We start from the raw sequence: 25,328 nt of genomic DNA on the forward strand, positions 1-25,328 counted from the left end.
CAACATTGTGCAACTATGGAAAAAAAACTGCATCAAGAAATGTGTAAATATTTATAAAGGAAGCTTTACACTTATAAATACTAAAAAATGAAAATTTCCTTTTCAATTTCCTAAATAATCATGTTTTATTTGTGACTGACGAGCTAAATCCACCCCACAATGTTGCAACAAACGAACAATTCCTACTGTTTATATGGAGGTGAACGTAAATTAATTTTACACTGTTGTATTTTTGAACTACTGAAAAAGTTATTTTGGGGGAAGTTGTCTGGAGCAGTAATGTGCGTCGTCCAAAAGCTGCACCATCCCGTATCATGTCACTGTAAAGTGAGGGCAGCATCATGGAATACAGGGTTATCTCTGATGCTGAAGACCGAGTGAAAGTCTACCAAAGAACTACAAACGACGGCACATGCGAGATATCTGACAAACACTTTATTAACTCAGACTGTTGTGTGAGGTGGGTGTTTATGCGGTCTTGGTGGTCCTGGAGCGCTTCTTCACCACCACAGGCTTCTGACTCCTCAGGATAGCACTGGCACGTCTCAGAGCCGCCTGAGAGGGAGAGAAAGAGAAAGAGGGGTTTTAAACGGCTTGGGGGGGTGGGCAGGCCTAATCTGTTAGCTGATGTGCATCGAAAAGCCTTTGTTCCCCCCTCAAATATCAAGCACAGTTCAAAATGAACTAGGCCTCTCAGACGGTGGATCACAGCAGGGAACACACAAATCTGTATCGGGGTACCAGAGTAACGCCTCACCATGCAGAGGTCCTTCCTGTAGCTGTTTTTGCGGATGATGTTCCTCAGGCGGCTGAGCGTGGTGCGCGAGTTCTTGTTGATTGTGATCTTCTCATATGACTTCACAGGTTTACGCTGACCTGAAACACAGGTTGCATTGGTTTAAGGGTGGAAAAGGCCTATAAATACAATCTGTTCAACGTTCCTCATACTAGGTTACATTACATCCAGTTAAGCAGGAATAATAAAGCTCTGAGGGATGAAACGTGTAGCTGGTAAACGTTTATCAGAACAGCATATCCAGACGTACGATAAATACTGTGACACTGCCCCGCTTTACATACAACCATCTTTAACAAGAACCAAGTGTATCTACAAGTTCTACAGACTACAGCTATGAGTAAAGAAGCAACTACAGTACAAACGCAAAGACAGCAGCCACGTTTACACACAGGCTGAAAACCGTTAATAATCCGGCCAATAGCTCAACTGGAATATAACACGTCCATGTAAACAGCTCAGTCGGAATACAGTTTATCAGAGTGATCGAGGTGGGTAATCCTGTAAATAATCCGTTAAATAGAAGAATAATATCCGTATAAACATCTGTATCCGATTACATTCCCTATCGGAAAGTTTAAGTCCGTTCTGCATGCGCGTCGCGTCATAGTGGAAATTTATGCCGTTCAACACGGTGGAGCAGAACCTGGTCTGCAGAGGAGACAACGGACGTCCAGCTTATGTATCTCAGAGCATGATGTCTTCATCTCGGCCTTCCCTAATAAGGACATGTGAAGGACGTTTTCCTGAGTCTGACATCATTTTAAATTAATTAAAAACAAGCACTGCTCACTGCTGCTCATCTCCCTCCGTCTGGACTCAGGATTCTCGTTCTCATGGTAACATCTACACCAAGTGGTTCTCTACGCATGCGTGTCATTTTGGATCGTATTACTTGTAGTGAGCAGGTAAATGACGGTTATTGATCAGATTGTTGAATAGTTTGAGAATATAAACACCTCAGTTTTAATCTGTAACAGAAACTGCATCAAACGAGACTTTCGCATTCGCCAACTACAAAGTTAACGTTAACAGTGATCGCCAATGTGACAGCAAGTGACGACTACTTTAGACGTCCAAGCATTTCTTCATAGCCTGCCACGATCAGCACTGAGTGGATGAAAGTGTGTGACTATTCTGGGAAGCATGTAATATTGCCCGAGTTCAAGTTCCCAGGAGTAACTACCCAGAAAAAAAACCTCATTTTTCAAGTGCTGCAATAATAAATAAATAAAATAATAAATATTATAAATAAAACAAGCCCAATTAACCACAGCTTGACAAAGACGGACCACAACATTCTAGCTTAAAGCTACACAGTCAGTCGTGATTATCCACTCGTATCAGTCCCCGGGCATAAAGACGGGACACCGCTGTATCACATGCATTCCAACGACGCTGCTTCACCAAGGCGAGTATAACATGAATTAGTTACGCAAAACATCTCAATTAAATGGTCAAATGGTCACAAATGTTGGCCACAAAATTAATTGGCTTGGAGGCTCCAGTCACCACTGCAAATCTGATGTATCCGTCTACCCCAGAACAGGATCAGATTACTTATTCACCTAATGTGTATGGCCTAGTTCATTTTCACCTCAAGATAAAAGAAATTAACGTTGCCTTCCTTCATAGCAACCTTTACCACCAGAGCTCATCCACTGTGAAACGTCATTTATACGCCTTTCTCGCTGCAACACTGACAAAGGACTAATCACTGGCAGGCTGTTATACTCTGGCTCATTAAATAGTGCCTGTATCTTCACCGCTGGACACAAACAGGAGAAGATATTCATTTTAAAACAAACACTGGTAGAAAAGCTGAATTCAGACAAAAACCCACTTTGAAAATGACCATTTAGAACTTGAAAACAAAAACCCACAACACAGACCCTAAAACAGGTTACGGGACGGGTTATGGTACCTGCACGTTTCTTCAGGATGACGACTACACCCTTGCCATCGGCAGCCTGCTCAACACCGACTGTTTTGCGGTGAACGAGACCGTTGAAACGGAAAGCGTTCCTGGCCTTCAGGTTGTTTGGCTCCTGAAAGAGACAGATGGAATTAAGGAAAACCCTTATTCAGTACTGAATTCACACAATATAAGAACGTGTACAAAGTTTGGTATAAACCCATTACACCTCAAGCTATTCGACCAAGGCTACATCACAAGACACCAAAACTCTTACCAGCTTCACCAGCAGTAGTTTAGGTCAAAATGAGTAGTTTTAATGTCAGATTGAGCATTGCACTCCTTAAACAAGTTACGATATATTTTTAGGGAACTACTTCGCTCAACCGAACGGCACAGAATGTCATGTGGAAACTCAAAGGACACTTCAGGTTTCAATGACTAAAGAAACTTTAAGGAAGCCCTTTCTGAACACAGCAGGACTTCAGGCAAAAGGAGACCCAGCTCGCTTTCCTGGCGCTCCCGGGTCGAGCAGAAGTGAGCATTTTACTAGAGCAGGGAAATCAAACAAATCCAGCCTTCCTGGACCCAAGATGATCCCCCTGCTTTAGTCTAGACCAGGTATTCCCAATCTCTGCCACCCCATGCTGTGCACACCTGACCCAGCTCATTAGGGGTGTTAATAAAAATAAGGGACTGGGGTGGCAAATCGCTGGTCTAGCCGAAATGACGGCAGCACTCAAGACAGCCTGGTCAATGCATTGAAGCAAAGCTGGACAGGCTTTGGCACTTACAGTGCTGTAGGTCTGTCCGTTCCTCTTGATGAGGAAACTGGAGTTGTTTCTGATTACCATCCACTGCAGGTGAGACGACATGATGGCGTTCCTGTAGGAGACACAGAAGAACAGTTCGATTAACGGTCACACAGAAGATCCAATAAAGATCTATAGAGCTCTCTACTCTAGATTTAAGGGCCAGCTTCTTCTCTCCAGACTAAACCTAGTCTCACAAAGTCACTCAGTATTTATTTTTTTATAAATACTACACGGGGAATGCTCAGCTCAAGGTAAAGCACACACCCAGAAGTCTGCAGACACCTGCTCATCCAATATTTTTTACTCTCCTCTCACACTGTTTGTGAGGATTTGATTGCATCCAACTACAAAGCTTCATTATTAGACAGGTAAAGGCAAAGGATGGCGATGCATGCGGCAATTAAAAGGGATGCCTGGATACTCTGACGTGTGGGGCATCTACACTTTAAACACATGGCTCTTCAATAAAGGGAGCCGCTCTGTTTACAGACAGAGGATCTACAGAAACGACTCTTCAGATTGATGGAGAATGGTGTCCACAGTTCTACGTAGAAACCTGTCGAAAATGGTTCTGTACAGCATCAAAAAGGGTTCTGCTAACGTACTAACACGATGTCAAGTTTACGTACAGCGGCAGAACCATTTCTGGTGCCACACAGAACCACATACAACCCACTTTCCATAAATCTGACGAACCATTTCTCCGAGCGAAGACCCAACGAGCACAAACCGAACCGCCGCCTTCACTGAGGAGCGCAGCTCCGGCCATAGAACCCGCACGTCGCGGCTCCATAAACTACCAGCTGCCCAGGTTCAGCCACACCACCCGCAGAGCACGAACAGCCTTTATTTCCACACGAGCGCCGTCAGAAACCTTGATGTTTACGACCCGGGGATTAAAACTTATTTCAGCCGTTAGCCTCCGGCGGCTAACCGCTACTGAGGCGCCGAGCCGAGGCCTTGCGCACATCACGGACACATTTCGGGGCGAAATGGGTCAACAAACGAAGCCATAACCGCACCATAACCGCATCCCCACACCTGGGACAAAACCTACAACTCGCTATGCGGACACTATGCGGGCCTGTGACCAACCTGGCGCTGAAAATCGCCTTTTTAAAAGCGCATTAAGCGCAACAGTCGGCCGACCACGTTACCTTCACGGCGGAGGGAGAGAGAGAGAGAAAGGAAGGAGTAGCGCGTCACAGGACGACTTTATAGATCACTGCGCCTGGCGGAAAAGCGCAAACGAGCGCATGTCGCGATCTGTTAAGACTCTAAAAAAGCGGACGATGTTGAAATCAGACGCTTGTTTGCCGCTGGCTGTGTAAGGATGGAGTGAGAAGCGAAAAAAGGAGTTTAAACATAGGAACTATATGTGTGGATGTCGGTTGCGGAAGGATACTGCAATGTCAGTAGTCTGCGACAAGGGCTGCCTACGTCAGCGTCGCGCGGTCTCCACAACAAGTAGAAGCGTTAGCTGTTAGCTGTTAGCACGGCGGCGGTTTATACTGGTTTATTATGGTCATTTATTATGATGTTATGAGACTCTCCGCTTCTGTAGCGAAGTAGATGTCGTAGTGTTTGTTGGTCTGTCGTGTTGCGGTGTAATGAACTGTAACAGTGGGCTTTTGTGCCGTGGTTGGCTTTAGTTGTCTGGCGCCGTTTCAGCGTAAGTTCGTGCGTAGATTTACGTTACTTAAGCGCTCTTTTAACGTTACTTCGTTCGGCACCAAGTTGCCGTCTTACTGAATTCAGTTGCCGTTAATAAAGTCTTAGTTGCTAAAAACTGAGTCTGTTCGCTTTGACCAGAGGTAAACTTTAAATAGTTATTTCTAACACGGTAAACACCGAAGCCTCTACGCACCGATATTCAGTGGAGAACCGGGACCTGCCAGCAGGGCCGCTCGATAACGGCCAAAATCATAATCGCGATTATTTTGGTCGGTATTGAGATCACGATTATTTAACACGATTACTCATTGATTTTTTTTTTTTTAAAGTAAAAAAAAAAAAAAGTATTTTTAACAGTGGTTTTCCGTGAACTTTAAATATAATTCAACCGAAAAACACAAATCTAAAAAGATAGTATATGATATATGATATAGTATATGATATATAAATATATATATACATTTAAATAATATAAAAATATAAAAAAAACTATGCTATATGGCTCTTCCACAAACTACTAAAAACTACAAAACACGTTAAAATAAAAGCTAAAGATAAAACAGCTCAATAAATTAGATGAAATTTGTGAGGGGTGAAAGCGCGCCGCTGTAAAGGAAAGGGGCTGGATTTCTGAGACAAAACGAGGCGAAACGGCACAATCATCTCCACTATGGTTTTATATCTAAAAGTTGTAATTGAAAATATAATTCAGTTAATCACCCAGCCCTCCCTCCAAGTTCAGCGATTTAAACAGGACTGAAGAAAACCGAATACCTGTAGCGTTGTTTTTAAACTGATTTTGAAATTCCTGAAAGTGCACCTGTTTTCTTGCTGCTGCTAGAAGCAACATGTTTGCAGAAGTGGAGCTGAAAGTTATACGAGGACCGAGGGTAGCTACTATATTTTAACGTGAAAACAGATGGTGCACTCGTTTGTATTAGTAGTGTGTAAAATGTAGCGTGATTTAGCAGTAAAACTAGAGTGTTGTTGACCTAAAGTGTGGCTGGTGACGTGGCATGAGGCTGCTTGATTTCCGGTGAGCTCAGAGTGACGGAGCAGCCACGTCTTAACGTCTTAGTGATGGACGATGAGGATCTGGAGTCACTTGGGGAGAAGCTGTATGATCTGATCTATCCTAAACATGCAGATATGGCTCCAAAACTAACAGGTGAGGCCTTTTTACGAAGCTAGAGCAGAATCTGCATCTTGTAGACGTCAATTCATTGCCTTTCTGATGTACATTAATATGTATGTATGTCTGGTTTATCTGTTCTTTTCCAAGCCAAAGACATCACTTGTTAATCGGTGTCCGTCAGAAAAATGATAGACAGGTTTACTGACAAATGGATATTGATCCCACTAACGAACTGAAAAGGCAAGTAAAGTTAGTCAGACACACATTTGTGGTCAGTATTTAGTTGATTTAGATTAGAATTAGAATTAGATTAGTAGGCGAAACTCAGTTGGTTGGATTTTCTCATTTTGATAACCAGAGCACGACACACACCGGTCAGGCCTAACATTCTGACCACCTCCTCGTTTCTACACTCACTGTCCACTTCATCAGCTCCACTGACTGTATAGCTGCACTCTGTAGTTCTACAGTTACAGACTGTAGTCCATCTGTTTCTCTGATACTCTGTTACCCTGTTCTTCAGTGGTCAGGACCCCCATGGACCCTCACAGAGCAGGTGCTATTTGAGTGGTGGGTCATTCTCAACACTGCAGTAACACTGACGATGTGGTGGTTCAAGGCAACATACTCCAAAAGGACCCCTGCACACGTTGTTATTATTGTTTTAATGTTTTTTTAATTTAATAATTTATTATAATTCATATCAAGGATTATTTCATTAGTTTCATTAGAAGTGAAATAGAGGGTTTAATAAAAGTTGTATTATTACTCTTAACAGTGCACTTCTAAATATGGTAAAGCAGCGTTTCCACAGATTGTGCTTATTTTAATGTTTCCATTAAGATTGTGCTGATTCTTCAAGGGTTCCTTTGTAAAAGGAATGGTTCTATATAGAACCGTGAGTTCTATATAGAACCACTTCATGCTTAAATCGTTCTCTGCGTGGTGAAACCGTTCTTCAGGTTGCTGGAATACGTGTTGTATATGTTTCTGTATGGAACCTTTTTGAAAACGGTTCTGTATAGCACCAAAACGGTTCTGTATAGCACCAAAACGGTTCTGTATAGCACCAAAACGGGTTCTGCTTTCTTTTTTTAAGAGTGCCTTTGAGCACTGTATGTATAATGAGCTGTCTGATTGGCTGAGTGCCCCATGTTGTGTTTGATGGCAGGAATGCTGCTCGAGTTGCCCGGAGCTGTGATTGGTCAGATGCTGCAGGATGAAGCGCTTCTTACCAAAGCACTGGACAGAGCGCTTGCAGCCTTGCAACCTGACAGCAGGTAATACATTCACACAGCGGCACATGAGCCTGAGGTCACCAGGCCCAATGCCAAGCGCAGGCTAGAGGGGTGTAAAGCCCCCCGGCATCGGGCTGTGGAGCAGTGAAACTCTGGAGTGATGGAGCTCACTAACATCTCGTGTAGAGCCTTCCCAGAAGAGTAGAGGCTGTTACTGTTAATGCCCTTCGTTTCACAAAATACGCTGGCGTCTGCAAACGTTTAGAACAACAGGCCACAGTAATATTAATTCACTTCATATTTTCTGATATTTTGATTTCTCAGCAAACCACCGGCATCAAAGGCTGACGATGGCAACTCGGTGTCCTCCGACTCTCTGGGCGAACAGCTGTACGATCTCATCGACCTCTTCAACACTGGACACACTCAGAAAATAACAGGTCACCAGTCCATCCGTCCGTCTGCACGTCCTACGTTTCTGACCATTCATCCATATTATAAACATCTGAAGCAGATTTTAAAGAGGCCTCTCTGCCACATGTTTCCTGTTGCCGTGGATACTCTGCAGGCATGCTATTGGAGCAGAAAAAGGAGGCGGTGCTCCAGCTGCTGTCAGACCCCACCCTGCTGGAGGAGAAGGTCAAAACGGCCCTGAAAATTTTAGAAGAGTGAGTGAAAAGCGGCCGAACTGTTAGTAAATATGTGGGTGGGAAAGACGCAGTTCACAGTTCACGGTGCGTATCAGCATGTTTAGTTTTACCTTAATAACAAAGGAGCACAAGTGCCACGCTAAAGAGCAACTATGAGTGAGGTATTATTTAACATTTCGCCATAAATCTAATTAAACCGGACCCAATAAGCTGTCCTTGGAATGAGGCTTGCGGTTGGTCAGTGTTCTTTAAAAGTCCCATACTCTGCATTTTTTGCAGCGCATTTACATTTTCTGTGATGATTTATTTACCAGAAACAGTCATAATTAGTTTTACAGGACCATTTTCCTTTTTTACTGTGCTTTTAAGATTGATTTATATGTAAATAAGCTTGTTCTGATTGGCAGTGCCCGTTAAAAACCCGTTTGAGCTGAACGCTTCTGTGTGAGCCGGCAGAGCTAAACTGCCGTAGCCTGAGTATGTGGGAATATGAAAATGTGTTGAGTAAATTCAAAATGAGCTGTTTTTGGAGCTTAGTTTGCACATGAGGGTGTGCAGTGGGACGCGACTCCCAAAAACGTGAAGGGAAAAATTCCGTCTCCATCATATGGGCCTTTTAAGCGCTGAGGAAATCCATAATGTGCTTAACAAACGAGTCACTGCATCGATAAACATCGTCATCGTTTTGACTTGCTGTGTTCTGGTTATGTCTAGTTGTGGGCGGAGCCAGGAGGAGACTGGTGTGAGCGACAGCTTGGAGAAAGATGAAGCAGAAGCGGTCGGAGAGACTCTTTTTGGACTCGTGCAGGACATAGAGCCCGTCCGCTGTGCTGACATCACAGGTGAGCCTGTCCTACGTGTGGGAAGCTTCATATCGGTCATTTCTTTGTGTGTGTTACTGATTTAGTGATGCAAGTTCTTTTGCACATTTGTAATGTAGTTTGTGTTTGAATGTGAGTATAATGTATGGTGTGTGTTTAGGGATGCTGTTAGAAATGGACTCTTCCACACTGCAAAAGATTCTGTGTGATCGGGCCATGCTGGAGCTCGCAGTGCAGCGGGCGAAGAATGCTCTGGTATACAGGCACACATGCCTTCACCTACATATACACTTGGGTCCAAAAGTATCCCGAGGCCCTTTTTAATTAGTGAATTTACAGTTTTATATATCAGAAACATTGCTTTTAATTGTTATTCTTACTTGAGTTTTTCCTTCTTTTTATGCCCTAGAATATTTTTGTGACTGTGCCTTTAACCCTCTATTGCACGTTGTTGCCTCAGAGCAACAAACTCATTTTCCTCACTTTACAATAACGTGATCTGTACACTAAATTTACAAGTATTCACTCATCTGCCTTCACACACAAATGAGCTTGAGTGACATCTTAATTCATAGGCTTTCCACAAGGGTTAGGAGTGTTTATGGGAATTTCTAACCGTTCTTCCAGAAGCGCATTTGTGAGGTCAGACGCTGATGTTGGACGAGAAGGCCTGGCTCACAGTCTCCGCTCTAATTCATCCCAAAGGTGTTCTATGGGGTTGAGGTCAGGACTCTGTGCAGGCCAGTCAAGTTCTTCCACACCAAACTGGCTCATCCGTGTCTTTATGGACCTGCTTTGTGCACTGGTGCTCAGTCATGTTGGAGGAGGAAGGGGCCGTCCCCAAACTTCCTACAAAGCGTGAAATTGTCCAAAATCTCTTGGTGCTGAAGCCTTAAGAGTTCCTTTCACTGGAACTAAGGGGCCGAGCCCAACTCCTGAAAAACAACCCCACACCATGATCCCCCCTCCACCAAACTTTACACTTGGCACAGTGCAGTTAGACAAGTACCGTCTCCTGGCAACCACCAAACCCAGACTCACCCATCAGATTCCCAGACGGAGAAGCGTGATTGGTCACTCCAGAGAACACGTCTCCACTGCTTTAGAGTCCAGTGGCGGCGCTTTACACCACTGCACTCCACGCTTTGCATTGCGCTTGGTGATGTAAGGCTTGGATGCAGCTGCTCGGCCATGGAAACCCATTCCATGAAGCTCTCTACGCTGTTCTTGAGCTGATCTAGGCCACATGAAGTTTGGAGGTCTGTAGTGATTGACTCTGCAGAAAGTTGGTGACCTCTGTGCTCTATGCCCCTCAGCATCCGCTGACCGCTCTGTCATTTTACGTGGCCGACCACTTCGTGGCTGACTTGCTGTCGTTCCCAATCACTTCCACTTTGTTATAATCCCACTGACAGTGGACTGTGGAATATTTAGTAGTGAGGAAATTTCACGACTGGACTTGCTGCACAGGTGGCATCCGATCACGGTACCACGCTGGAATTCACTGAGCTCCTGAGAGTGACCCATTCTTTCACTAATGTCTGTAGAAGCAGTCTGCAGGCCTAGGGGCTCGGCTTTACACACCTGTGGCCATGGAAGTGACTGGAACACCTGAATTCAGTGGTTTGGATGGGGGAGTGAACACAATTGGAAATATTGTATTGTATTGTAAAGTTAACAATAAAGAGAAGAGTTTGAGTAAGTCAATAAAAAGCATGTACTTTGTCCCACTCTCTTAATGGGCATATTTCATTATTTTTGTTAAAGAATTAGCAGAAATATGTTTATTGCCTAGAAGCAACACTGTGTGACAGTGGGATGGATTTAGCCAATCATAAGCCAGGCCTCACCTCTTCAGGGAGCATGGCTCTATATCATTGAGCCCACTGTTGTACAGTGTTGCCTCAAGGCAACATACTCCAAAAGGACCCAGGCACATATTAAAAAATATTTTTGAATTTAAGTCAGGTCTGAAAAAATAAATCAAGGACCATTCATGGAAGAAAAGTGAATTAAAAAAAAATTCCTCTCATGCAGTAGAGAGGAAGGGTCATTCCAGAATAAACAAAATCCACAGGATTAAATGGTTAAGATATAAACAGTCAGAGCGGTTTGGTGTGAAATGCTCCGTTGTACAGGAACATACGTCAGAATTGTTCAGAGGTGGTGGTGATAGGAACCAGACGTCGACTGGTCAAACTCAGACAGGTATAGGATCCAGAACTAATCGTCCAACATCAGCACCTGACCTCACTAATGCTTTTGTGGCTGAATGCAATCAAATCCTCACAGCAACGTTGCAACATCTAGTCTAAAGCTTTCCCACAAAAGTAGAGGCTGTTACTGCAGCAAAGGGAAACAAACTCCCCGTTAATGCGCTTCATTTCAGATGGAAAAAAAAACGAAGGAGCAGGTGTCTACAAACTTTTGGACGTGTAGTGTCCGTCCATAAAGGGCCCTCTGCTTTGAGTTCATTAGTTAGACGTCTATATAGAGTCTGATCCTCGGGGCAGGACTACTGTGTCATTAAGCTTGTAGAAGAATTTCTTCATTAATAATTTCTGGACTGATGAGATGTTTTTCCCCTTTCTGTCCACAGGAGGGCACCTTGAGTTGAACATGGCTGAAGAGCAGGTGAAGAGCAGGTGGAACATGAAAAGGCAGAACTGCCACGGACAGTTGGTTGTGTTTATATGCAGTCAGTAATCTGATCGTAATCAGATTTCTGCAGTTATCTGATTATTCAAATGATACTCCGATCTAGAAATCTGATAGAGGCCACAAATAAATAGGCAGTGTTGCCACGAGACGAAGCAAAACACTTTCTGGAGCGGCGCTGAAACCAAGTACATGCTTGTCGCCATGAAGCATTCAAATGTTCATCTCGCAGATGATGCGCGTTTCTATGTTCAGGTGAAGTGGTTCAGTGGAAGGTTGCGGCGTGAAGTTTGAGGCTTACGTCGCGGCTTCTTCTGCCAGTCTATTGGCTGGTTGTGGAGCAGAAATCTGATTACTGTCTGACTCCTGTCGACCTGGAGGTTCCCCATGATCTGATTACTCAAGTGCATGTAGTCGTGTTGGTCGGATTACTGACACAATCTGATTATCGCCGTTAACGGATTATTACGTGCATGTAAACTCAGTTTCCCAGTCCTGCTCCCTTAGTCGTCTGAACTTTGTGTTTTTCCTGCTCTAATCAGCACACCAGCGTATTCCTGAAAACCTTCATATGCTTCAAACAGGCATGTTCGAGTTCCTTTGTCTTAACGCGTGGGGACGGATACAAATGCATCCCCATGTTTAAACCATGTGTAGTGGACGATGATTAGATCACAGTGTCCTCGTTTTTCTTCCAGAATGATATTGTAAACACGTTTGGAAGAGTTTAGCACAGAAAGCTACATTCCTTTTAGTAAACAGACTCGACTTTGCATGGTTTAAAACTATTTAGTGTTATAAACCATTTTATTCTGTGGAATAATGTTCACTGTTTTAACACTCAAATAAACAAAGCCCTTCAGCCCTTCAGCTTCCGAATGGGAGAGAATCAACAGGCCTGCGTCCTGCGAAGTGCTAAAGAGCTCAAAAATATCTTTATTTTCATCACTTTGTTTCTTGTCAAGAGTTTTACAGTCAATTAAACACAATGAAGTCCAGGCTTCCTTCAGAGAGAGAGAGACAGTAATCCATTGGAATTACTAAACAACTCACTTTCGCCATGGAATGAGACCAGCAACAGAGAATGGGGGGGGGGGGGGGGGGGTGATGTGGAAAGCTGAAAGAAATAAAATCATGATCATCAGCTTAAAAAAAATAAAAAAATCACGAGAATTGACCAGAGAAAGCGGCAATACATGTACAATTGAGCTGGGATTGTATATAAATCATACAAATCTATGAAAATGTTTCTACAAAGTGGAGGAAAAAAAAAAAACAAACAATGAATGAATTGGAGGTGAAGGAGAGCAGGGACAGGGTTTGGCGCACGCAGACTACAGCTCATAAATATTCATTCTGATATACAGACTGTGGGGGTGATTAAAAAAAGCTTCAGAAATGCTTCTCATTCCAACAGGAAGCTGTAATAAATACCTAAAATATTCCAACAACCTCGCCTCACTCAGCACGCCAACAACGGGCCAGGCCGCCACACCTCGCCCGCACTGGTTGCCTCCCACCGGCACGCCCCTCTCTCTCGCTCACACACACACACACACACACACAGGCACGCCCCTCTCTCTCGCTCACACACACACACACACACACACAGGCACGCCCCTCTCTCTCGCTCACACACACACACAGGCACGCCCCTCTCTCGCTCACACACACCGGCACGCCCCTCTCTCTCGCTCACACACACACACACACACCGGCACGCCCCTCTCTCTCGCTCACACACACACACACACACACACACACCGGCACGCCCCTCTCTCTCGCTCACACACACACACACACACACACCGGCACGCCCCTCTCTCTCGCTCACCACACACCACACACACACACACACACACACACACACACACACACACACACCGGCACGCCCCTCTCTCTCGCTCACACACACACACACACACACAGGGCTGAAATGCAGTTACAATTAGGCAAACTAAACGAATTCTAAACAATATTATTGCACTTAAATGTCACACTGTTCAGAGGGAAGAGCATTCCAGTCACGACACAGGGCAAACGAAAGAGTCGAGGAAGAAGACGACAGAGAAGAGGAGGAAAGAAAGGAGGACGAGGAGACGGGGCTAATGCGTCTCTTGCGGGCGATGGCTTGCCTGTATAGACATCATACACTCCGTAAAAGAACGACATAAGGAATAAACTGGGATGACGACCGGTGATTCAAGATGAAGGTGGTGACCACTGGAGGCCAGACGGTGGACCAGCGCTTCTGAGTCTGGGTCGAAATTCATCCTGACGTGTTGTAGAACCACAGCGCTCCGGTCTCTATTTCAGTGCGGGGTACTCGCGCTGACCCAGTCGCCCCGGACGAGACCGAGCTGGAGGAACAGACTGACAGACACGGTGTTGGACGTCAGGACTGGTGCGTTAATCACATTATTCTAATTACTCTGTACTGTAGTTTGTTTTAGAACATATCAAATTAACTGTTCTAATCCATCATGATTAATAGTGACTAGTAAAACTAGTAAATCATATTAAACAATATAAACTACAGTAATTGTTGCAAAATGTGATTAAATGTAATTACTGTTTATTCCGTAGTTTATAGTACTGATCACTGCAGTTTATATTATAATCACATTTAATCACAATCAGTATTGTAAATAATATATAATCACATTATGTAGTCAGTATTTACATTTAATCACATTTTGCAACAATTACTAGTTTATATTATCACATTTAGCCAGTATTATAACCTATATAAATTATAGTAAATATTTAAATCACATCTATTCACTACTACAAACTATATAATATAGTAAGTATATAAATATATAAAATATAGTATAATAAGTATAGTAAATAATAATCACATTAAATAACATTAGTAAATAAACTACATACTATACACTAAAAAGTCATCACATTTAATCACATTGTTTTGTAGTCAGCATTATAAACTACACAAACTACAGTAATGATTATTGATCACGTTATTTTGTTATTATTATTAACTTAAACAGGTTTGATCATCTCTTATTTGATCAAATTTTATCTTAAAAATTTTGATCACTGCACAGAATTGTGATGAATTGTTGCAGCTCTAATACTTAAAGAAGCACTTACCTGTGCAAACTGAGAGGGGTTATAAAAAGTCACGCCTCCTGTGGGTGGAGCTCCCTGGGCCTGCGGCTGTGTGGGGACCTATAAGAACACAGGCACTGTTACTATAGTCGCCCGACCTGCCACAAACACTGACACACACAGTGCCCATACAATATGTATAGTACATCTAGACAGCTGAAGGTGGCGCTAAAGAGACATTAAATCTCCTACATACAAATGAATGGGATTTTTCAGCATCGTTGATCCTCCAAGATCGTTTCCCTAGTATTTCTCTAAGAACACATTTCTCTATGAATGGTCTTTTTGCTTCCTCATATAATTGGTTTTTAATGGATTTAGCAAAACATGAAAATAAACTATTTTGCAACTTTAACAGAAAAAAAACTCAGATGTGAAAAATAAACAGTATTGTGCAAAAGTCAGAGAGCAGATTTCATTTATTTAACTTCCAGGCAAAACAGCCACAAGTACAAGATGGTGATTTTCAGGAGATATTTCTGAGGAGATTAGATATAAAATAATACATGTGCATTAAGAAAGAGGTATAAGTGGGGGGGGGGGGTCATTAAAAGCTGAAAATGTGGCTCCTAACAACCACCTGGAAGAGCTGGTCCACCCCAAAACTGCCCCCATCAGATAAACAGCACTGAAAGCTTTGATCTCTGAGAAAGAGGAGAAGATCAAGCTGCTTCAGATCTGAAAACATCCACAGGTGTTTCTGTCCATCCTTCCACTGTGAGAAGACCACTCAGTGCTGTGGGTCTGAAAGGACGTGTAGCTGATCAAGAAGAACCTCACACATCAAACAAAGAAGCTGGACGATGGACTGACCGCCCCAGAGTCCAGACCTCAGCACCACTGAATGGGTTTGATCACTTCAGAAGACCATCAACCAGCTTCTCAGACTGAACTTTGGAGGCGTGGAGAAATATAAACAACTGGGCTGCAGATTAAATGAATGAAGAGTGGTCTCTGACTTTTGCTCAGTGCTGTATGTGGCAACATTGCAAATAAACATTAAACAAACATTAAAACAATTCACCATGTTGATCTTAAATCGGACCAAATTGTCCTCCTTCACCCTCGCTGTGAAGAACACGGATCTCCTGCCAGCGAACGACAGATCTGACGGATGTTTCTGGCTCTCTAGATCTACTATACACATCACTGCCAACCACTGATGGTGATCATTAGCATGCAGAGAAGGAGTGGTTAGTGCGGGTTCGCATGATGAAAGGGCGGAGCAGGAAGTGCACGTCTTCAGCACGGCTCACTGTTCTTCTACTGGCTCAGCTTTCAGCCAATCAGGGAGCTGGCTCAGGGCTGGTTGCTACAGGTGACAGTTTGAGGAGTCGTGCTGGAGGCGTGGTGAGAAGCGTGAGATGCAGAACGTGTGAGTTTGTGTGAGACTCCGCCCGTTTCAGTGACCGCTTTAACAAGCCCTCGTGCATTCGGGGGAAATCCGCAGCGCCACCTTGAGGGACGTTCAGTTACGTATCAGCTCAAGTGAAGGTTATCGGATGATCCCTTGGCCCTGAAACCAACGGTGGCCCAAGCTGTTTATAAGCTGCAGCAGTAAACTACTCTAAAACGTTTAAAGGGGAAGTTCTGCTTAATTTATTTGTTGATGTAAACAATCATTTATAATTTTCTGACATGAAACGGTTCACTGACGAGATCCAGACTCATTTCATTAGAGCCGGGGTCGCCACTTAAAAGTTAAGAGCCATTTTATCCCTTCAACAAAAATGAAACCACCTTGAGGGCCAAAAGGTTTTATATGCGGTTACGATCGTGGCTGTAGATACGCCTCAGTATGTGTTGATGTACTAGTACAGGCTAAAGAGACACATGATAGCGCAGACCTGCTTCAGCTCAGCTGTCGCCACTTTCTCGCATCTCCGGAAACTTTTCCGTAAAAGTGGGACGGTTTCTTCTAAAATGTCTCTCGACGTTTAACTTTTTGCGAGGCTGAAGTCGCTTCTCATTCGCCAGATTCTTGTTGGAATTTTCCACGGATCTTCAGGATTAATCCAGAGTTTAAGACCAGTTACTGTTAAACTGTGTTGAAGGATCAGCAGAGCTTTATTTCACTGTAAAGGAGGATTATTTTATTAATACCTGCTGATCTGATTCAGCTGTGGAGCCGCATGTTGCCCACCCTGCTTTAGGGGATGGTGATAGGAACCAGGGGTCCAGGAGTGTTTATGTTTATCTGAAAAACTACTTGGGTGCTACAAGTTTATATAAGCTCAAAGCAATTAAGTCACAAATTTAATGTATAAACACATTTAAACTTCTCAAAGAAAGTCTGATTCATTCACTGAGGACAGCCTAGCGGAGAGCGCGTGCGCTCAGTTTGAGTTATCTGGTCCTCGCTGTTCACTACACCCCCTCTGAACGCTTGTGAGGCGCAGGTGTTGCGAGGCTGAGGCGGCCGAGGGCGTGTTAGAGACAGGACTGAAACAGGGCCAGAGAGAGAGAGAGAGAGAGAGAGAGAGAGAGAGAGAGAGAGAGAGAGAGAGAGAGAGAGAGAGAGAGAGAGAGAGAGAGAGAGAGAGAGAGAGAGAGAGAGAGAGACAGAGAGAGAGAGAGACAGAGACAGAGACAGAGAGAGAGAGAGAGAGAGAGAGAGAGACAGAGACAGAGACAGAGACAGAGACAGAGAGAGAGAGACAGAGAGAGAGAGAGAGAGAGAGAGAGAGAGAGAGAGTGTCTGTGTTCACATGTGACTGAAGGTACCTGGTTTAAATGCTGACTCACTTCTCGTGATAAAGAACTCATTGAGCTAGAACGTGAGAGCTAGAACAGCAGATCGACAGAAACAAACAAAAACCACCACAAATCAAAATGAATCCCATGCAGATTAATCCAGCCCGTCAATCAAGACAAAGGCATTACATCAACATGGTCTCGACGACCCTGCGCACGCAGCAAAGAACAAGCCTTGGTGTTTGTTCGAAAACTAAAACGTTTAAAAAATGACGTTTTAAATCAAGTGAAGGGTTTAAGTCTGTATGATACACAACTTCTATTAGGAATGTGCAACTAATTCTGATGCTTGTTAACCGGACTGGTTTGTGGGATGGAGCCGCAGCTGTGGAGCGGAGAGAAGACAGCCGCTCCTGCTTTCTGGGAAAACATTTGATGTTTTCTTCTACAGTCCTCAATGTGCTAGAGGGGTGCAGGGTGTGTGAGCGGTGCACAGGGGGAGCAGAGTGGCATCTCTGCCCAGAGCGGGAAGCAGCGTTTCAGAATTCAGGACTGCGTTCTCTCGTTCCTGCTCCATCCCACAAACCAGTACACTGGCCGCCTCAGCGTGGCAGGAGTGGCGTGACGGCGTGAATGTTACAGCGGGCATCACCGATCGCATCGAAGGTCTACAGCAGGGGTGCAAAACCCCGGTACTGGAGGGCCGGTGTCCAGTACGGTCTGGAGGTCTCCCTACGCAAACACACCCACTGAATCTGGCAGTTAACAACCGAGTGTAATCAGGTGTGTTTCAGCAGGTAAACCATCAAACTGGGCCCTCCAGGACCGGAGCTGTGCACCCTGGTCTACAGCTATTACACACATGATCTCCTGCTGCCCATTTTTCTATGAAAACGATAACGATGTTACAAGCATCATGCATTTGTTAACTCTGTGGTTTTCTAGCTTGTGACCGGGATCTTGTTTCAAGCCTATAAACTAGTTTAAACGATTTGAAGACTTTTTTCATATAATATGTAATAAATACTTCATGAAACAAAGTGTGTTTTGTGCACGAACTCAGTAATTATCATAAGAATGAATAAGGAGTAAAATGATTAGAGAACGCTTTGAATGAGGAGCGTAAACGTGTGCCGCGCCACTCAAAGGTACTCAAGTGCTCGATTCACCGTCTGAGGCTCCAGTACTGAAAAACTAAACTCACCATTTGGGTATTCGTTATGCTTCACCATAAGACGAAGTAGACAAGCTTACTTACGACAGTGGGTTCAGAGATAGTTCAGTTTTGCTTAGTTCATTCATCGTTTGAAGCAAACTGCCAGGTCCTGAATACGTTTAGTGTGACGTCCTGTGTGTGTGTGTGTGTGTGTGTGTGTGTGTGAGAGACTATTGTCGTAGGTGAACGGTCATATTTGTTTACATCCTGGGATGGTGTGTAAGTCTGCATTGGAGATGCAAGGAAATTTTGAGCACCAAAAAGTTTCAAAAATTAGATTTTTTCTTAAACGGGCCTCCAGCAAAGCGTCAGAATCTAACGTCAGTCTAGCGGTGAGTGAAAACCATTTGTTTTCTTCGCTCTCCTGTCCGATTAGTGAAAATATCAGCCATGTGGAACCATGTTCGGAGGGACAAAAGATGTATAGTTGATATTTATAAGGTTTCATAACTAGGAACTTCTTCACTTCTGGTTTGGAAAAAAAACAACATCCTGCTCCGGATACAGAATCCAGCAAAACAACAGAAGCAGAAAGGAAAGTCCCTGAGAATGCGCTGACCCCATCAAGTAAAATACAAAGACAAAAACTAAATTCCATTTAGAAATAAATAACACTAACTGCTATTTCTGCTACATCAGCGTTACGGAATCATCCTGCCCACCCAGAGCAAGAGAGGACTACAGTAGATTCCTGCACTCCTGCTTACGGATGGCTGTGGCATCACCAAGGATCATATTCTCAGTGTCTTAATGATCAGGTCAAGGCATATTCAGCTATATTACGCTATTTGGGAGTACAGCTAAACAAAGCAATGTTTATTTTATAAGATCTATGACTGCAATAATCATACATTTCTATGAGGTACCTGGATTTTTTTTTTTTTTACAGAAAAGACATTTGCAAAAAAATGTCACAGAAACATGTCTCTTGACAGCTGGCAGGTGCAGAAGCACTGGTTTATAACACTGAGATCTGTGGATTTAGAAGATGTGATATTGACTTAGAAGTCTGAACTTTACTGCTGTTATTTGTCCTTTAATTTGAATACTGAAAAAAACATTCAAAAAACTAATAAGCGAAAACTCTGAATATAATCTGTGAGCCCAGCTGAAGCCTTCATGCAGCAAATATCTGATTGTGTGTAGTGCATTTGTGCTCATGAGGAAGAGGACAGAACATGGCAGGATGAACTTGCTTTAAAGTCTGTAAGTCATGAAAGAGTATACGGTGACCTTACCTCTCCCGACTGAGTGCCCTCAGGACCCGGGGGCAAAAGTGTCGGATTAAACATCTGAAGAGAAGAAGAAAGAATGAACACGTGTGCAAAACCATAATCACCTAGGCCTGGCGCAAGTATCGCACAACTGCCTGATCACAGTTATTAGAAATGCTGACCGCGATCACTGTCCACAATTCCTGGATTTCACAGTCATACTGTAAATAAACTAAAGCAGTAAGTGCATTTACAGGTGCAAGCGAGACATCATGGGGCTTATAAAAACAAAAAACGTGTCAACTTGTTGCTCTAACATGTTTAGAGGGCAGCGCTGAGTAAAAATTCCCTATTTTCCCATTCCACCTTAAATGGTGCCGCAGTTACATTCTGGTGCCTCAATCACCATTTAAGGTGGAAGGGGAAAATTCTGGAACATTCAGGTACATTTTCCAAGAAACTGTTCTACTTTTGCGGAAAGGTTTCCTGCCAGAGATGCGAGAAAAGCAGCTACAGCGGAGCTTAAAACAGTCTACACATAATTCTGTGTAACTGTAGACGTTAGTATGAGTGCATTGATTCCGCAGTACAACCAGCGCTGGCAACTAAGTAAACAGAGCAAGCAAAAATAAATAAATAACTCAATTGTAATTGTCACCTAAAATATCATGACAGTGCTATTCTCACTATCATAGCTAGGGAAAAATCTGTGTGTGCGCACCTGTGGAACTGTAGCACTGGGCTGAGTGTGTTCTGTGTTGGCTCCACTGCTGTCGGGAACACTTCCCTCCATCGGCTGCTGGTCATCTGGAGCTGAAGACACAAACAACCCAAAGTCTTTCCTGTTAAAGCCTTTCCACGCAGTTTATTTGTGAAATTAAGTTGGATGACAATCAATGAATTCAAGCACATGTAAGACTGATGATCTCTTTCACACTAACCGATATAAAGGTGTTGGAAATTTTATTCACTCTGTGCTCAAATTTTGAAAACATTCCCTGGCATCGTAAAATCACTGACCAACCACTGTTGTCTCTGGTGTTGGCATGGCAACAACCAAGATGACAAAATCATCGTTGTCCGCAGCTAGAACTTTTATTTACACGCAAACTCCTACCTGCAGTGGGAACGAAGAGGTTGGCAGGCATGGCCATGGGTGCCAGGGGGGCGAACAGGTCAGCAGGAGGAGGAACTGCAGCAGCAGGTTTGGAATCTCCACGACCCTGATTCAACACATCCACATACCGACCCTTAGTGCCTGAAACATATACAAACGCACAAGAGACATATTCAGCTGAAGATTGAGGATATTTTCCTCTTAAAGTTTCATTAAAAATAATGAGGCAAAAGGGACCATTTTAAATAAATCTCAGATCTGAGAAGAGGCAACACACTCATACACTCCCTAACGTTTTGTGAGTATATTTGGCTTTCAGGTGAAAATGCAGGATGAACCTAAAATGCACTCCAACCTTGACAGGTGAACTTAAGGTGACCTTCTCTAAACTTTTGAATGCACATGTCCAGCCGTTCAGTGTTTAACGGCAAGGTGGTGGTGGTGGTGGTGGTGGTGTTACAGTGTGGGCAGGTGTGTCCAGTCAATACAGAACTGCCCTACACTTTGCAAATGGTGCAGTGACCCAGTGGCCCAAACTACTGAATAACATCATTAATCTAGTCATTGTGCCTCTGCATGAACAACACAGGCCTCATTTCATCTTCACGGACGATGATGCTCCAGCTCATCAAGGTGGCATCATTAGGGAACATCTGCTGGAGACTGGGGTACCTCAAATGGAGCGGCCTGCACTTTCTCCAGACCTGAATCCCATAGAAAACCTATGGGATCAGCTGCGTTGGTGTGTAGAGGCTTGTAACTCTGTACTCCAGAACCTCAATGACCTGAGGGCCACGCTTCAAGAAGAGTGGGATGCCACGCCTCAGCAGACCACGAGTTGACTTGTAAACAGCGTGAGACGTCGTTGTCAAGTGGTAATTGATACTGAATAGCGCATGACGAGTTACTGAGACACAGATTGTTTGTTGGGGTCAGTTATACCCACCACTGCTGTTGGATTTTCTTTCAATACATTGTTTGAGATGAGGAAATCACCATCGCATGCTTCTACTGAAACGCCCTAATTTCATGATATAACATCACTGTAGCGTGAACTTTTTATGTTTTCCATAAATTTCAAGCGAAAGCCAAATATGCCAAACTTTTTGTGAGCAGTGTTTAAATGTTAGTGCCATCTGATGGGTTAATCAAAGGAAACACCGCGGCTCTAATACAAAGCACCCCCTTGTGGACAATCTTCAGCCTGCTAAACATGACTGAGTGATTTACAAGGTCCCCGGGTGATTCACATGGTACATGCTAAACCTCTAAGTCTCCAGTAGAAGCCAGATTTTCACTCTTCACTCTCATGAACCTTTAAAGCCTAAACAAGTAAGCAGATATTTCTGCTTTTTAATACAATTTCTCAATGCTGTCACATGTTCAATCACATCACCTTAAAATGTTTCTCTGACTGAACAGATCAATAATCATAGAGATGGGAACTGCATCCTAAACGTGTGCACATACATTGGCTCACAGTGCAACAATAGACAGGATACAGCTTCTTTTATACAGTGATGAAGACTAGCACACACAGCACGTAATGCTATGCTGATCCATTTCAGTATCTTACCAACTACTCTGAGGGCGGATTTTAAAGGGTTAAGTCTCTAAATGTACCGCTGGTGAAACGGAGGTAAGAACAAGCTTGTATATAGAGTTTAAAGGGTCAAGAATACATGCAGGTTATTTATGAGCGTCAGGTTTTAAATTCTCAAATCACACATGCAAAGTAGTTCTGAGCAATAATGGCCTGAAAATCTGCGCAAAACACAAAAACAAGAGTTGCAAGAGACTTGCCTGCTTTCCTCGAGAATATATTAACAGGCGGCCCTGCCCCCGGTGCACCGGGTGGTACGCCCGGCGGTCCACCCATTCCAGGCCCTGCTCCAGGACCACCCATTGGAGCTTTTGGAAACATTGAGGGAGGAGGGGGTGGTGGCTTATTCTGAAAGAAAAATAGATAAAATTAAACAAACAAACAAAAAAAGTTTCACACAAATACAAGTGCAGTCAAAACAGCACATCCACATACTCACCTCCTCCTCTGGTTCATCCAGATTCACCCATCTCTGCTTTTTTTCATCCCAAACAATCTGTAATATAGAGATTAAAAAAAGTCTTTACCACTATTGTCACTTTGCTCTTCCACATAAATGAAAGTCTGTTTACTGCAAACAGCAGTGTGCCGAAACAAACGTTTGAAGGGGAATTCCACCAATTTTTCACAATTTCTGTAAAATTAAATTGTTGAGATGAAAACGAAGAATTCTGGCTCGGTAAGTTTCTCTAGAACAGAGCGTTTCACACCACACCGCTCTGAACGGCTCTGTTTACATCTTAAAGACTAAATTATGCAGATATTCATTTTATCCAGTAACAGCTATACGACTCCCACCGATTTGTTCTTGTCATCAGGGAGATGAACTTCGTTCTTTCCTCTCCGATACAACCAGCTCAGGATGCCTCCACCTCCTCCCTAACAGGCAGAAGCAAGACGAGAAACTTGGGTGAGCACATATATTCTGAGCAAAGATTAGAAATCAAGCATAGAGACCAACTTAAGAAGAAAACAGATTAAAAAAAAAAAAAAAACATTTTTCATTTTGATTAATCTGAACAATCTAAAGCTCAGTGTCCGCTCTTCAGTCGGAACCCCTCAGGTCAACTGATGTTTTACTTTATTTCTGAGTTAGCTCAGTTACAGTTACCACATCCTCTACAGAGAGAACCCTTAAATAGGACATTTCTCTGCTAACTTTAGGGCACAATTTTGATCTATTGATTAAAAAATTACAAATTTGTGCCACATTTCATGTGTTGTATCCCCACTACCTTAAATTCAGCAAATAAACAATAACTGCATTAAAAAGTGTATCTTGTGTAGATTATGTGTTAGCTAGTGTTAACTAGTGCTCAAAATGCCAAACCAGAACACAATCACAGCATTATCAGCCAGTTAACTGCATGTCCAGTGTTCAGCAGTTACGCTGTGTAATTAATATTGTTTTTTATTTCGTCTTCCCTCAATAGTGCTGTCCAACTCGTTATGCTCTTAAACGCAACAAATTAAGCGGCTGTGAATGTGGCTGGACCTTTTTCGGCGATTCTTTCTTGGTTTTCTTGGGTGCCTCCTGGGGCGGCGCCTCTGGAATAGGAGGTGGAGGAGGAGAGCTCTGATTGGCTGCAGAGTTGCTCCGTTCTCGTCCAATGGAATGAGTGGACGACTCTGAAGTGGTGCGGGAGCGACGTCCTGGCATCTGAGCAAACGAGAGTCAAGGGTCCAGTCAGAGGAAACGTACTATAACCCAGTCAATTACACTAAACATAGAAAAATCATAGCAAGTATGTTTTCATAAACGTGTCTGAAGAGAAGTCGTATGCAAAAGAGTGAACAGCCACTGGCAAACGACACGTCTCTTTAAAGCTTCTGAAAATAAGTGAAGTGTATTCTCTGTAGAAAATGTTAACATTTTTCTGCACATTTTCACAATTTCTAGATATTTGAGTTGGTTAACATGAGAAAAACAATTATATGTACCATAACTTTTGTCCAGGCCACAGTGTTTTATTTTCCCCCAATATGTTAAATGCAGCAAATGACCAGTAATTGTGTACTAAAAGGAAGTTTTCTAAATATCTGCATGATTAAGTGGTAAAGATGTAAACAGAGTCGTTCTGAGCGGTTTGGTGTGAAATTCTCAGAGTCAGAGCTGTTCACAGTGGTGGTGATAGGAACCAGACGTCCACATGGCACCGTTTTATTATAGTTTTTAAAGGGTTTTGTTTTAAAGCATGTTTTTAAATTTTCTCGGTGGAAGGATACATGCAGAGTATTGTGAGGTGAAATAGTCCTCAAGGAAAACGACTATTTTCACCATCATTCACACTCCATATAAAAGACAGAAGACTCGTGTAGGTTCACTGGTGCTTTCGGATAGTAAATAAAATGTCTATATTTGTGAGACGCCACAATCAACCATTTCGCACCAAACCACAAAGAACTCAAAGTTTACATCTCAGCAAGTGAATTATGAAAACATTGACAGACTGCTGGAATTCCTCTTTAAAACGTGCAGAAGTGTGTTCTCTGAACAGGATGTGCTAAATTTTCAGTTAGAAAATCAACAAAACATCATTTCACAAGATTAACGCATTGAATGAACACGTAATGAATGAGGAAGAGGGAGAAAAAGAGAAGGAGAGTGATAGAGAGAGACTTAACGTACCATATGTGTTGAAGACTGAGA

General features: G+C 43.2%; 3 protein-coding genes across 7 annotated transcripts in view; 1 reads left to right on the forward strand and 2 right to left on the reverse strand.

Moving 5' to 3' along the window:
• Positions 1 to 413: 413 nt before the first annotated feature.
• Positions 414 to 4,718, reverse strand: rpl28 (ribosomal protein L28). Of its 2 annotated transcripts, none has more exons than XM_017718001.2 (5): positions 4,622 to 4,718; positions 3,506 to 3,596; positions 2,721 to 2,844; positions 758 to 876; positions 414 to 555 (listed from the first exon to the last, which is right to left on the reverse strand). In XM_017718001.2, exons 2-5 carry the CDS (start codon positions 3,584 to 3,586, stop codon positions 469 to 471), a joined length of 411 nt encoding a protein of 136 aa, XP_017573490.1. In that variant the 5' UTR covers positions 3,587 to 3,596; positions 4,622 to 4,718; the 3' UTR covers positions 414 to 468. The 2 variants fall into 2 exon arrangements, with proteins under 2 accessions (XP_017573490.1, XP_017573491.1); XM_017718002.1 differs by having other exon boundaries at positions 4,684 to 4,708.
• Positions 4,719 to 5,646: 928 nt separating this feature from the next.
• On the forward strand, positions 5,647 to 12,635 carry LOC108439545. The gene is made up of 7 exons (XM_017718000.2): positions 5,647 to 6,368; positions 7,507 to 7,615; positions 7,898 to 8,013; positions 8,142 to 8,241; positions 8,938 to 9,065; positions 9,205 to 9,299; positions 11,644 to 12,635. The coding sequence occupies exons 1-7, from the start codon at positions 6,281 to 6,283 to the stop codon at positions 11,659 to 11,661; spliced, it is 654 nt and encodes a 217-aa protein (XP_017573489.1). The 5' UTR covers positions 5,647 to 6,280; the 3' UTR covers positions 11,662 to 12,635.
• An 887-nt stretch (positions 12,636 to 13,522) lies between these two features.
• The window catches only part of sec16a (SEC16 homolog A, endoplasmic reticulum export factor), a 43,591-nt gene continuing 31,785 nt past the window's right edge, over positions 13,523 to 25,328 (reverse strand). The window contains exons 21-31 of one of the 4 annotated variants that reach the window (XM_037545831.1): positions 25,308 to 25,328; positions 24,174 to 24,338; positions 23,477 to 23,557; positions 23,118 to 23,174; positions 22,879 to 23,026; positions 21,076 to 21,216; positions 20,680 to 20,771; positions 19,983 to 20,036; positions 17,580 to 17,618; positions 14,817 to 14,894; positions 13,523 to 14,075 (exon numbers count right to left, since the gene is read on the reverse strand). The exon at positions 25,308 to 25,328 is cut by the window's right edge and continues 27 nt beyond it. In XM_037545831.1, coding sequence (XP_037401728.1) covers positions 14,010 to 14,075; positions 14,817 to 14,894; positions 17,580 to 17,618; positions 19,983 to 20,036; positions 20,680 to 20,771; positions 21,076 to 21,216; positions 22,879 to 23,026; positions 23,118 to 23,174; positions 23,477 to 23,557; positions 24,174 to 24,338; positions 25,308 to 25,328 — 942 coding nt within the window. In that variant the 3' untranslated portion in view covers positions 13,523 to 14,009. Of the gene's footprint in view, positions 14,076 to 14,816; positions 14,895 to 17,558; positions 17,619 to 19,982; positions 20,037 to 20,679; positions 20,772 to 21,075; positions 21,217 to 22,878; positions 23,027 to 23,117; positions 23,175 to 23,476; positions 23,558 to 24,173; positions 24,339 to 25,307 lie in introns of all 4 variants that reach the window. The other 3 variants (XM_017717997.2, XM_017717999.2, XM_017717998.2) reach the window with 3 other exon arrangements.

Source organism: Pygocentrus nattereri, chromosome 16 (assembly GCF_015220715.1).
Source record: "Pygocentrus nattereri isolate fPygNat1 chromosome 16, fPygNat1.pri, whole genome shotgun sequence".
Taxonomy (NCBI): Eukaryota; Metazoa; Chordata; class Actinopteri; order Characiformes; family Serrasalmidae; genus Pygocentrus; species Pygocentrus nattereri.

Coding starts and splice junctions, on each gene's coding strand:
- rpl28 (XM_017718001.2), bottom strand. CDS start 3,586: ATGTCGTCTCACCTGCAGTGGATGGTAATCAGAAACAACTCCAGTTTC. Junction 2,845..3,505: donor ACGGACAGACCTACAGCACT/GTAAGTGCCAAA, acceptor TGTCTCTTTCAG/GAGCCAAACAACCTGAAGGC. Junction 556..757: donor ACAGGAAGGACCTCTGCATG/GTGAGGCGTTAC, acceptor TCTCCCTCTCAG/GCGGCTCTGAGACGTGCCAG.
- LOC108439545 (XM_017718000.2), top strand. CDS start 6,281: ATGGACGATGAGGATCTGGAGTCACTTGGGGAGAAGCTGTATGATCTG. Junction 6,369..7,506: donor TATGGCTCCAAAACTAACAG/GTGAGGCCTTTT, acceptor GTTTGATGGCAG/GAATGCTGCTCGAGTTGCCC. Junction 7,616..7,897: donor GCCTTGCAACCTGACAGCAG/GTAATACATTCA, acceptor TTGATTTCTCAG/CAAACCACCGGCATCAAAGG.